General features: G+C 40.1%; 1 protein-coding gene across 1 annotated transcript in view; it reads right to left on the reverse strand.

Moving 5' to 3' along the window:
• The window catches only part of atp2c1 (ATPase secretory pathway Ca2+ transporting 1), a gene marked incomplete at its 3' end in the record, with an annotated part of 44,808 nt that overhangs the window by 7,953 nt on the left and 23,684 nt on the right, over window positions 1–13,171 (reverse strand). Inside the window, exons 17-24 of the mRNA XM_079569532.1 lie at window positions 12,089–12,259; window positions 11,890–11,987; window positions 11,721–11,771; window positions 7,394–7,560; window positions 6,046–6,114; window positions 5,760–5,876; window positions 2,289–2,436; window positions 1,340–1,435 (exon numbers count right to left, since the gene is read on the reverse strand). Coding sequence (XP_079425658.1) covers window positions 1,340–1,435; window positions 2,289–2,436; window positions 5,760–5,876; window positions 6,046–6,114; window positions 7,394–7,560; window positions 11,721–11,771; window positions 11,890–11,987; window positions 12,089–12,259 — 917 coding nt within the window. The remainder of the gene's footprint in view (window positions 1–1,339; window positions 1,436–2,288; window positions 2,437–5,759; window positions 5,877–6,045; window positions 6,115–7,393; window positions 7,561–11,720; window positions 11,772–11,889; window positions 11,988–12,088; window positions 12,260–13,171) is intronic.

The raw sequence follows: 13,171 nt of genomic DNA on the forward strand, positions 1-13,171 counted from the left end.
AAAGTCTGTGTGAAAAGTCCAGCTTTATCTGAGATCACAAACTCTGACCAAAGTCCAACAGCGACAGATGTGTCAAAGGTCAAAGTCCAACAGCGACAGATGTGTCAAAGGTCAAAGTCCAACAGCGACAGATGTGTCAAAGGTCACTTTGAAACATGAGGTGACAGTTAATGTGTGACAGTTTGCAGGGACAGAGGAGCCGAGTGTCAGAGAGAGAAGAGTTTAAACCAGACAGACGGGTTAGTTCAGCTTCAAACCAGGACAATGGAAACACATGACGAAGCTCTGCACCACTGAGCCAATACACGTCACTAAATACTGTGACTTTGCTTTAGTTTGGGACTCGGACTGAGCTCATCCTGGACAAACACATCAAAGAAGCAACATTTACTACTTACATAGTATTACACAGTATTTGAAGGATAAGTTTTATTTCCAGCGTCGTCTCGAGCCTTTCGTGTTGTGACCGAGACGACGTTCAGGAATAAACTGGACACAAATCTCACTGACCGATGTCAGTCTTATTTATCTTGGGAATATTAATATAATAATATTTATTAGAGACGCCCCGATCCAGCTTTATTGACACCGATACTGGGGTTTGAGGATCTGCCGATATCCGATATCAGTATCGGACCGGGGTGTCCCTAATACTCATGTGTAGCTCAGTGCTCACCTTTAGCCTAAAGGAGAATAGAAGAGCCTTTGCCCAGGGCCGGTCGTCACAGAAGAGTCTGAGGGTTCAGACCAGAAAATCTTTGCTCCGCTTGTTCGGTCGGGACCAAAAGCTGAGTTTGATTTCGTTTGGTGCAGTTCGCATTCACACTGAACTTTTTGCAAGTGAACTATATTTTGTAAACACACACACTGTCCCATTGGACAGCAATGACCACGACACATGAAATAAAAACGCTTACTATGATAAAAGAAACACGAGAGGCTAAAACTCTGACCTTTAACCTCTGACCTTTAACCTCTGACCTTTAACCTCAGCTTCACCGGAGCAGCTGAGGAAGAGGAGTTTAGTGTGGATGAAGGGTCGCCTGCTGAGCTGGTGAACTGTTGGTCTTTAATGCGTCTGTACTTTCATTTAAGTTTGAAGTTTGTTCCACTTTGACGCCGCGGCTGATCAGGAGACGCTCGAAGCGTGTGTGTGACACGTGTGTAGCGTGTGTGTAGCGTGTGTGTAGCGTGTGTGTAGCGTGTGTAGCATGTGTAGCGTGTGTGTAGCGTGTGTGTAGCGTGTGTAGCATGTGTAGCGTGTTTGTAGCGTGTGTGTGACACGTGTGTGTAGCATGTTTGTAGCGTGTGTAGCGTGTTTGTAGCGTGTGTGACAGACCTGTGAGCGGGAGCTGAGGGCGTTGAACATGTCGAAGAAGACGAAGCAGGTGAAGGTCATGGTTGTGTCTCGAGGCGTGATCACGTTGTCCTGAAGCTGCAGCAGAAACACAGGTAATAATAAGAACTTTAACCACACAGGACAGTAGTAGTAATAGTAACAGTAGTAGTAATAGTAGTAATAGTAGTAATAGTAACAGTAGTAGTAATAGTAGTAGTAGTAGTAATAGTAGTAATAGTAGTAATAGTAACAGTAGTAGTAATAGTAGTAATAGTAACAGTAGTAGTAATAGTAGTAATAGTAGTAATAGTAACAGTAGTAGTAATAGTAGTAATAGTAGTAATAGTAGTAATAGTAACAGTAGTAGTAATAGTAGTAATAGTAGTAGTAATAGTAGGAGTAATAGTAACAGTAGTAACAGTAGTAATAGTAGTAGTAACAGTAGTAGTAGCAGTAGTAGCAGTAGTAGTAATAGTAGTAGTAATAGTTAGTCTTGCTCAGACCTCTCTCCAGAAGACGAAGAGCGTTCCACAGACGATAATGATGATAGTAGTAGTAGCAATAATAGTAATAGTAGCAGTAGTAGTAATAGTAGTAACAGTAGTAACAGTAGTAATAGTAGTAATAATAGTAGTAATAGTAGTAACAGTAGTAATAGTAGTAGTAACAGTAGTAGTAGCAGTAGTAGCAGTAGTAATAGTAGTAATAATAGTAGTAATAGTAGTAGTAAAAGTAGTAACAGTAGTAATAGTTGTGCTCAAACCTCTCTCCAGAAGACGAAGAGCGTTCCACAGACGATGATGATGATAGTAGTAGCAGTAGTAGTAATAGTAGTAGTAATAGTAGTAGTAATAGTAGTAGTAGTAGTAGTAATAGTAGTAATAGTAGTAGTAATAGTAGTAACAGTAGTAATAATAGTAGTAATAGTAATAGTTAGTCTTGCTCAGACCTCTCTCCAGAAGACGAAGAGCGTTCCACAGACGATGATCAGCGCCGACACCAGCACTTTGATCAGGAGGCTGCGGGTGAGGATGCTGTCGCCAAGGTTACGGGGAGGCTTCCTGATGACATCAGGGTCCACTGGCTCCACCCCCAAACTGCCAACAGAGACCACAGACACGCCGCCATCTTGGATCAACAGGGCACGTTTACACACACAAGGGTGATGTCGCCTGTGTGGTACTGTGTGGTACCTCTGAGCAGGAGGTCCATGATGATGTTCAGTATTAGCATTAGCATTAGTGTGTGGTACTGTGTGGTACCTCTGAGCAGGAGGTCCATGATGATGTTCAGTATTAGCATTAGCATTAGTGTGTGGTACTGTGTGGTACCTCTGAGCAGGAGGTCCATGATGATGTTCAGTATTAGCATTAGCATTAGTGTGTGGTACCTCTGAGCAGGAGGTCCATGATGATGTTCAGTATTAGCATTAGCATTAGCATTAGCATTAGTGTGTGGTACTGTGTGGTACCTCTGAGCAGGAGGTCCATGAGGACGTTCAGTATTAGCATTAGCATTAGTGTGTGGTACCTCTGAGCAGGAGGTCCATGATGACGTTTAGCATTAGCATTAGCATTAGCATTAGCAGTATTAGTGTGTGGTACTGTGTGGTACCTCTGAGCAGGAGGTCCATGATGATGTTCAGTATTAGCATTAGCATTAGTGTGTGGTACTGTGTGGTACCTCTGAGCAGGAGGTCCATGATGATGTTCAGTATTAGCATTAGCATTAGCATTAGCATTAGTGTGTGGTACTGTGTGGTACCTCTGAGCAGGAGGTCCATGATGATGTTCAGTATTAGCATTAGCATTAGTGTGTGGTACTGTGTGGTACCTCTGAGCAGGAGGTCCATGATGATGTTCAGTATTAGCATTAGCATTAGCATTAGCATTAGTGTGTGGTACTGTGTGGTACCTCTGAGCAGGAGGTCCATGATGATGTTCAGTATTAGCATTAGCATTAGTGTGTGGTACTGTGTGGTACCTCTGAGCAGGAGGTCCATGATGATGTTCAGTATTAGCATTAGCATTAGCATTAGCAGTATTAGTGTGTGGTACCTTTGAGCAGGTCCATGATGATGTTCAACAGTAGCATTAGCATTAGCATTAGCATTAGCAGTATTAGTGTGTGGTACTGTGTGGTACCTCTGAGCAGGAGGTCCATGATGATGTTCAGTATTAGCATTAGCATTAGCACTACCATTAGCAGTATTAGTGTGTGGTACTGTGTGGTACCTCTGAGCAGGAGGTCCATGATGATGTTCAGTATTAGCATTAGCATTAGCATTAGTGTGTGGTACTGTGTGGTACCTCTGAGCAGGAGGTCCATGATGATGTTCAGTATTAGCATTAGCATTAGCACTACCATTAGCAGTATTAGTGTGTGGTACTGTGTGGTACCTCTGAGCAGGAGGCCCATGATGATGTTCAGTATTAGCATTAGCATTAGCATTAGTGTGTGGTACTGTGTGGTACCTCTGAGCAGGAGGTCCATGATGATGTTCAGTATTAGCATTAGCATTAGCACTACCATTAGCAGTATTAGTGTGTGGTACTGTGTGGTACCTCTGAGCAGGAGGTCCATGATGATGTTCAGTATTAGCATTAGCATTAGCATTAGCAGTATTAGTGTGTGGTACCTTTGAGCAGGAGGTCCATGATGACGTTCAGTATTAGCATTAGCATTAGCAGTATTAGTGTGTGGTACTGTGTGGTACCTCTGAGCAGGAGGTCCATGATGATGTTTAGCATTAGCATTAGCATTAGCATTAGCGTGTGGTACTGTGTGGTACCTCTGAGCAGGAGGTCCATGATGACGTTTAGCATTAGCATTAGCATTAGCGTGTGGTACTGTGTGGTACCTCTGAGCAGGAGGTCCATGATGACGTTCAGTATTAGCATTAGCATTAGCAATATTAGTGTGTGGTACTGTGTGGTACCTCTGAGCAGGAGGTCCGTCCATGATGACGTTCAGTATTAGCATTAGCATTAGCATTAGCAGTATTAGTGTGTGGTACCTCTGAGCAGGAGGTCCATGATGATGTTCAGCATTAGCATTAGCATTAGCATTAGTGTGTGGAACTGTGTGGTACCTCTGAGCAGGAGGCCCATGATGATGTTCAGTATTAGCATTAGCATTAGCATTAGCAGTATTAGTGTGTGGTACTGTGTGGTACCTCTGAGCAGGAGGTCCGTCCATGATGATGTTCAGTATTAGCATTAGCATTAGCATTAGCGTGTGGTACTGTGTGGTACCTCTGAGCAGGAGGTCCATGATGATGTTCAGTATTAGCATTAGCATTAGCACTACCATTAGCAGTATTAGTGTGTGGTACTGTGTGGTACCTCTGAGCAGGAGGTCCATGATGATGTTCAGTATTAGCATTAGCATTAGCATTAGTGTGTGGTACTGTGTGGTACCTCTGAGCAGGAGGTCCATGATGACGTTCAGTATTAGCATTAGCATTAGCAGTATTAGTGTGTGGTACTGTGTGGTACCTCTGAGCAGGAGGTCCATGATGATGTTTAGCATTAGCATTAGCATTAGCATTAGCGTGTGGTACTGTGTGGTACCTCTGAGCAGGAGGTCCATGATGACGTTTAGCATTAGCATTAGCATTAGCGTGTGGTACTGTGTGGTACCTCTGAGCAGGAGGTCCATGATGACGTTCAGTATTAGCATTAGCATTAGCAATATTAGTGTGTGGTACTGTGTGGTACCTCTGAGCAGGAGGTCCGTCCATGATGACGTTCAGTATTAGCATTAGCATTAGCATTAGCAGTATTAGTGTGTGGTACCTCTGAGCAGGAGGTCCATGATGATGTTCAGCATTAGCATTAGCATTAGCATTAGTGTGTGGAACTGTGTGGTACCTCTGAGCAGGAGGCCCATGATGATGTTCAGTATTAGCATTAGCATTAGCATTAGCAGTATTAGTGTGTGGTACTGTGTGGTACCTCTGAGCAGGAGGTCCATGATGATGTTCAGTATTAGCATTAGCAGTATTAGTGTGTGGTACTGTGTGGTACCTCTGAGCAGGAGGTCCGTCCATGATGATGTTCAGTATTAGCATTAGCATTAGCATTAGCGTGTGGTACTGTGTGGTACCTCTGAGCAGGAGGTCCATGATGATGTTTAGCATTAGCATTAGCATTAGCAGTATTAGCGTGTGGTACTGTGTGGTACCTCTGAGCAGGAGGTCCGTCCATGATGATGTTCAGTATTAGCATTAGCATTAGCGTGTGGTACTGTGTGGTACCTCTGAGCAGGAGGCCCATGATGACGTTTAGCATTAGCATTAGCATTAGCGTGTGGTACTGTGTGGTACCTCTGAGCAGGAGGTCCATGATGATGTTCAGTATTAGCATTAGCATTAGCATTAGCATTAGCATTAGCATTAGCGTGTGGTACTGTGTGGTACCTCTGAGCAGGAGGTCCGTCCATGATGATGTTGATCCACAGGATCTGCATGGCGTTCAGGGGGTTGGGGAAGTTCATGAGGGTGGCGAGGGAGATGAGGGTCAGCGCCGCGATCGACCTGAACACACTCAGTGTCAGTCACAAAACATGTACAACAGCAACACCCTAAACATGTACAACAGCAACACCCTAAACATGTACAACAGCAACACCCTAAACATGTACAACAGCAACACCCTAAACATGTACAACAGCAACACACTAAACATGTACAATAGGGTCCTTACGTGCTGAGCTGGAACCGCACAAAGTTCTTGATGTTGTTGTAGATGCCTTTGCCCTCCTCGATGGCCGACCTGAAACACACAGTCCGTTAGGGTTTGCCAATACGAGGTCTTCATCATAAACTCATGATGGCCTGAGGTCTTTATTAATGGCCTGAGGTCTTTATTAATGGCCTGAGGTCTTTATTAATGGCCTGAGGTCTTTATTAATGGCCTGAGGTCTTTATCGATGGCCTGAGGTCTTTATTAATGGCCTGAGGTCTTTATCGATGGCCTGAGGTCTTTATCGATGGCCTGAGGTCTTTATTAATGGCCTGAGGTCTTTATTAATGGCCTGAGGTCTTTATTAATGGCCTGAGGTCTTTATTAATGGCCTGAGGTCTTTATTAATGGCCTGAGGTCTTTATTAATGGCCTGAGGTCTTTATCGATGGCCTGAGGTCTTTATCGATGGCCTGAGGTCTTTATCGATGGCCTGAGGTCTTTATCGATGGCCTGAGGTCTTTATTAATGGCCTGAGGTCTTTATTAATGGCCTGAGGTCTTTATTAATGGCCTGAGGTCTTTATCGATGGCCTGAGGTCTTTATTAATGGCCTGAGGTCTTTATCGATGGCCTGAGGTCTTTATCGATGGCCTGAGGTCTTTATTAATGGCCTGAGGTCTTTATTAATGGCCTGAGGTCTTTATTAATGGCCTGAGGTCTTTATCGATGGCCTGAGGTCTTTATCGATGGCCTGAGGTCTTTATTAATGGCCTGAGGTCTTTATCGATGGCCTGAGGTCTTTATCGATGGCCTGAGGTCTTTATTAATGGCCTGAGGTCTTTATCGATGGCCTGAGGTCTTTATCGATGGCCTGAGGTCTTTATTAATGGCCTGAGGTCTTTATTAATGGCCTGAGGTCTTTATTAATGGCCTGAGGTCTTTATCGATGGCCTGAGGTCTTTATCGATGGCCTGAGGTCTTTATCGATGGCCTGAGGTCTTTATCGATGGCCTGAGGTCTTTATCGATGGCCTGAGGTCTTTATTAATGGCCTGAGGTCTTTATTAATGGCCTGAGGTCTTTATTAATGGCCTGAGGTCTTTATCGATGGCCTGAGGTCTTTATCGATGGCCTGAGGTCTTTATCGATGGCCTGAGGTCTTTATTAATGGCCTGAGGTCTTTATCGATGGCCTGAGGTCTTTATCGATGGCCTGAGGTCTTTATTAATGGCCTGAGGTCTTTATTAATGGCCTGAGGTCTTTATTAATGGCCTGAGGTCTTTATCGATGGCCTGAGGTCTTTATCGATGGCCTGAGGTCTTTATCGATGGCCTGAGGTCTTTATCGATGGCCTGAGGTCTAAACTCACAGGATGGTCTGGAAGTCGTCGTCCACCAGGATCATGTCGGCCGCCTCCTTGCACACGTCGGTGCCGCTGCGCCCCATGGCCACGCCGATGTCGGCCGCCTTCAGAGCCACCGCGTCGTTCACGCCGTCGCCCGTCATGGCCACCACCGCCCCGATGTTCTGCAGAGACTGAGACACAGGAGCAGGGCTCGGCTTCAGAGGTTTGGATTTACACAATCTAAGACTTCAGTTTGTTTCTAAAGACGTTCACATCTTAGTTTTCATGTCAGATATAAAAATGATGATGTTTATTTGATGATGTTTTGTCTGCGAGGTGGGGGCGACCCGGAAGTAGAAAGGCCGTCTTTCCCGCGGGTTTTCATTCATAAATATTGACAGATTTGACATCCACGTGTCCTGCTAAGGGGCCCCGTGATGACGCTTTCACCCAAATATGGTGTTTTTCCAAAAATGTGACCAAAAATGAGACAAAAAATGCGACAAAAATTGACAAAAAAATGACCAAAAAATGAAAAAAATTGACAAAAATGTGACCAAAAATGAGACAAAAAATGCGACAAAATTTGACAAAAATATGACAAAAAATGCGACAAAAAATGCGACAAAAATTGACAAAAAAATGAAAAAAAAATGAAAAAAATTGACAAAAAATGACAAAAAGTGACAAAAAATGCGACAAAAAAGTGACAAAAAATGAAAAAAATTGACAAAAAAGTGACAAAATTTGACAAAAAAATGACAAAAAATTGACAAAAAATGAAAAAAATTGACAAAAAAGTGACAAAATTTGACAAAAAAATGACAAAAAATTGACAAAAAATGAAAAAAATTGACAAAAAAGTGACAAAATTTGACAAAAAAATGACAAAAAATGCGACAAAAAGTGACAAAAAAATTGACAAAAAGTGACAAAAAATGACAAAAAATTGACAAATTTGACCGAAAAATTGACAAAAAATGAAAAAAATTGACAAAAAATGACAAAAAGTGACAAAAAATGCGACAAAAAAGTGACAAAAAAATTGACAAAAAAGTGACAAAATTTGACCCAAAAATTGACAAAAAATGAAAAAAATTGACAAAAAATGACAAAAAGTGACAAAAAATGCGACAAAAAAGTGACAAAAAAATTGACAAAAAAGTGACAAAATTTGACAAAAAATTGACAAAAAAATTGACAAAAAATGACAAAAAGTGACAAAAAATGCGACAAAAAATTGACAAAAAATGACAAAAAGTGACAAAAAATGCGACAAAAAAGTGACAAAAAAATTGACAAAAAAGTGACAAAATTTGACCCAAAAATTGACAAAAAATGAAAAAAATTGACAAAAAATGACAAAAAGTGACAAAAAATGCGACAAAAAAGTGACAAAAAAATTGACAAAAAAGTGACAAAATTTGACAAAAAATTGACAAAAAAATTGACAAAAAATGACAAAAAGTGACAAAAAATGCGACAAAAAATTGACAAAAAATGACAAAAATTTGACCCAAAAAATGACAAAAATTGACAAAAAATGACAAAAATTGACAAAAAATTGACAAAAAAATGACAAAAAAAAATGACAAAAAATTGACAAAAAAGTGACAAATTTTGACAAAAAAATTACAAAAAATTGAAATATGGTGTTTTTCCTCCTACGAGACGCTGGAGCGGAAAAGTGGAAGAACGGGCCGAGCATGCGCACTCGCTACAAAACTTCAGGGCTGGTTTTCTCTGAATGAGAGAAGCCGCACTCGGGCAGAGCCTGAGCCCTTATAGAAGCTCCCACAGACTCCACACTTTACAGGCTGAGACACAACAAGATTCTGAAGGTTTTTTGTCATTTTTTCGTCACATTTTCGTCATTTTTTTGGTCATTTTTTGGTCATTTTTTGTCATTTTTTGTCATTTTTTTGTCATTTTTTTGTCATTTTTTTGTCACATTTTTGTCATTTTTTTGGTCATTTTTTTGGTCATTTTTTTGGTCATTTTTTGTCATTTTTTGTCATTTTTTGGTCACATTTTTGTCATTTTTTTGGTCATTTTTTTGGTCATTTTTTTGGTCAATTTTTTGTCATTTTTTCATCATTTTTTCGTCACTTTTTCGTCATTTTTTCGTCATTTTTTTTTCATTTTTTTTTTTTTTTTTAATTATTTTTTTGTCATTTTTTGTCATTTTTTGTCATTTTTTGTCATTTTTTGTCATTTTTTGTCATTTTTTTGTCACATTTTTGTCATTTTTTTTGTCATTTTTTGTCATTTTTTGTCATTTTTGTCATTTTTTGTCATTTTATGTCATTTTATGTCATTTTTGTCATTTTTTTGTCATTTTTTGTCATTTTTTGTCACATTTTTGTCATTTTTTCGTCATTTTTTTGTCATTTTTTTGTCAATTTTTTGTCAATTTTTTCGTCATTTTTTCGTCATTTTTTCGTCATTTTTTGTCGTTTTTTTGTCATTTTTTTGTCATTTTTTTGTCACATTTTTGTCACATTTTTGTCATTTTTTCGTCATTTTTTTTGTCGTTTTTTGTCTTTTTTTTGTCATTTTTTGTCATTTTTTGTCATTTTTTCGTCAATTTTTTGGTCAAATTTTTGTCATTTTTTGTCATTTTTTCGTCGTTTTTTCGTCATTTTTTTGGTCATTTTTTTGTCATTTTTTTGTCATGTTTTTGTCGAATTTTTGTCATTTTTTTGTCATTTTTTGTCATTTTTTGTCATTTTTTCGTCAATTTTTTTGTCAATTTTTTGTCATTTTTTGTCATTTTTTTGTCACATTTTTGTCATTTTTTGGTCATTTTTTCGTCACATTTTCGTCATTTTTTTGGTCATTTTTTGGTCATTTTTTGGTCATTTTTTGTCATTTTTTGTCATTTTTTTGTCATTTTTTTGTCATTTTTTTGTCACATTTTTGTCATTTTTTTGGTCATTTTTTTGGTCATTTTTTGTCATTTTTTGTCATTTTTTGGTCACATTTTTGTCATTTTTTTGTCATTTTTTGGTCAATTTTTTGTCATTTTTTCATCATTTTTTCGTCACTTTTTCGTCATTTTTTCGTCATTTTTTTTTTTTTTTTTTTTTTTTAAATTATTTTTTTGTCATTTTTTGTCATTTTTTGTCATTTTTTGTCATTTTTTGTCACATTTTTGTCACATTTTTGTCATTTTTTTTGTCATTTTTTGTCATTTTTTGTCATTTTTGTCATTTTTTGTCATTTTATGTCATTTTATGTCATTTTTGTCATTTTTTTGTCATTTTTTGTCATTTTTTGTCACATTTTTGTCATTTTTTCGTCATTTTTTTGTCATTTTTTTGTCAATTTTTTGTCATTTTTTCGTCATTTTTTCGTCATTTTTTCGTCATTTTTTATCGTTTTTTTGTCATTTTTTTGTCATTTTTTTGTCACATTTTTGTCACATTTTTGTCATTTTTTCGTCATTTTTTTTTGTCGTTTTTTGTCTTTTTTTTGTCATTTTTTGTCATTTTTTGGTCAATTTTTTTGTCAAATTTTTGTCATTTTTTGTCATTTTTTCGTCGTTTTTTCGTCATTTTTTTGGTCATTTTTTTGTCATTTTTTTGTCATGTTTTTGTCGAATTTTTGTCATTTTTTTGTCATTTTTTGTCATTTTTTGTCATTTTTTGGTCAAATTTTTTGTCAATTTTTTGTCATTTTTTGTCAATTTTTAGTCATTTTTTGTCATTTTTTTGACAAATTTTTGTCATTTTTTACAGTCTGAGGCCTAACAAGATTCTGAAGGTTTTTTCAGAGGGATTTTTTAATATCTAATTCCTAGCCTGATTTATTCAGCTTTGAAACCAAAAAAACAGGCGAAATTTGAGTTTTTACAGATTTTTTCACTGATGATTAGTTTATTGAAAAACTAAACAAAATATCCAAAATCCCTCTGAAAAAATCTTAGTTACTAATATGTCAATAAAATAAAACCATAACATTTAATCTGGATCAATTCATTATTTTGATTTCGTTGCCCAAAATATCGGCCATTTTAATGCTCGAAATGCCTTATTTTTATGTGAAGACATAAAATGACAGAAAAAATGCAACACATTTTTTTCTCATATTTATATCTGATGTTCAGCAGAAGTTTCAAATTGACATCTCTACATGTATGTGTTTTCCCTGTTCACCTGCCGTGTCTCGCCTTAAAGAGGACGATCTGTGAGGAAAGTTTAGGCGGCGATGAAGAACATGAGCATCACCTACTGCGACTCTCCTGGTTAAACAAAGCTCACATAAAGTAAATCTTCTTTATCTTTCTCTCTCTACCTCTTCTGCGCAGTAACACAGTGTGACCAGCAGAGGGCAGTGTTTGGAGCGTTACCTTGACGATCTTCAGCTTGTGTCGGGGGCTGGCTCTGTAGAACACGGCGATCTGCACACACACACATCTGTTCAGTTTAGCAGGTCTTAGCTTTCAAATGAGACGTGTAAATGCAGGCTGTAGAGGTGTAGATTGAGGTAAAGCTGATGTGGATGTAAAGCACACTGACCCGGGACACCATCAGGCTGAGCTGCTGCAGGTCCAGATGATCCACCTCGTCTCCAGACAAACACTGGCCTCCTTTAGAGAGAAGCCCGAGCCTGGAGGCTGCAACACGGACATCACAGAGAGTCAGACTGTCCCCCCCCCGCGGGACTCAGCAGTCAGAAGCCCCGCCCACTGTCCCCGCCCCCCCCCGCGCCACTCACCGATGGCCACGGCCGTCTCCTGCGAGTCCCCGGTGATCATCTTCACGGCGACTCCGGAGCCGATGAGCGTGGACACGGCCTCCTTCACCCCAGAGCGAGGGGGGTCCAGCATCCCCACCAGGCCCACGAAGGAGAGGGAGGACAGGTCCGGGCCCAGGGCGAAGGCCAGCACTGAGGGGGGGGGACAGGGGAGGGTTAGAGGGACAGGAGAGGGTTAAAGAGACAGGAGAGGGTTAAAGAGACAGGAGAGGGTTAAAGAGACAAGAGACAGGAGAGGGTTAAAGAGACAGGAGAGGGTTAAAGAGACAGGAGAGGGTTAAAGAGACAAGAGACAGGAGAGGGTTAAAGAGACAGGAGAGGGTTAAAGAGACAGGAGAGGGTTAAAGAGACAGGAGAGGGTTAAAGAGACAGGAGAGGGTTAAAGAGACAGGAGAGGGTTAAAGAGACAGGAGAGGGTTAAAGAGACGGGAGAGGGTTAAAGAGACAAGAGAGGGTTAAAGAGACAGGAGAGGGTTAGAGAGACAGGAGAGGGTTAAAGAGACAGGAGAGGGTTAAAGAGACAGGAGAGGGTTAAAGAGACAGGAGAGGGTTAGAGAGACAGGAGAGGGTTAAAGAGACAGGAGAGGGTTAAAGGGACAGGAGAGGGTTAAAGAGACAGGAGAGGGTTAAAGAGACAGGAGAGGGTTAAAGAGACAGGAGAGGGTTAAAGAGACAGGAGAGGGTTAAAGAGACAGGAGAGGGTTAAAGAGACAGGAGAGGGTTAAAGGGACAGGAGAGGGTTAAAGAGACAGGAGAGGGTTAAAGAGACAGGAGAGGGTTAAAGGGACAGGAGAGGGTTAAAGAGACAGGAGAGGGTTAGAGAGACAGGAGAGGGTTAAAGAGACAGGAGAGGGTTAAAGGGACAGGAGAGGGTTAAAGAGACAGGAGAGGGTTAAAGAGACAGGAGAGGGTTAAAGAGACAGGAGAGGGTTAAAGAGACAGGAGAGGGTTAAAGAGACAGGAGAGGGTTAAAGAGACAGGAGAGGGTTAAAGAGACAGGAGAGGGTTAAAGAGACAGGAGAGGGTTAAAGAGACAGGAGAGGG

Source organism: Gobius niger (genome assembly GCF_951799975.1).
Source record: "Gobius niger genome assembly, chromosome: 13".
Classification (NCBI taxonomy): domain Eukaryota; kingdom Metazoa; phylum Chordata; class Actinopteri; order Gobiiformes; family Gobiidae; genus Gobius; species Gobius niger.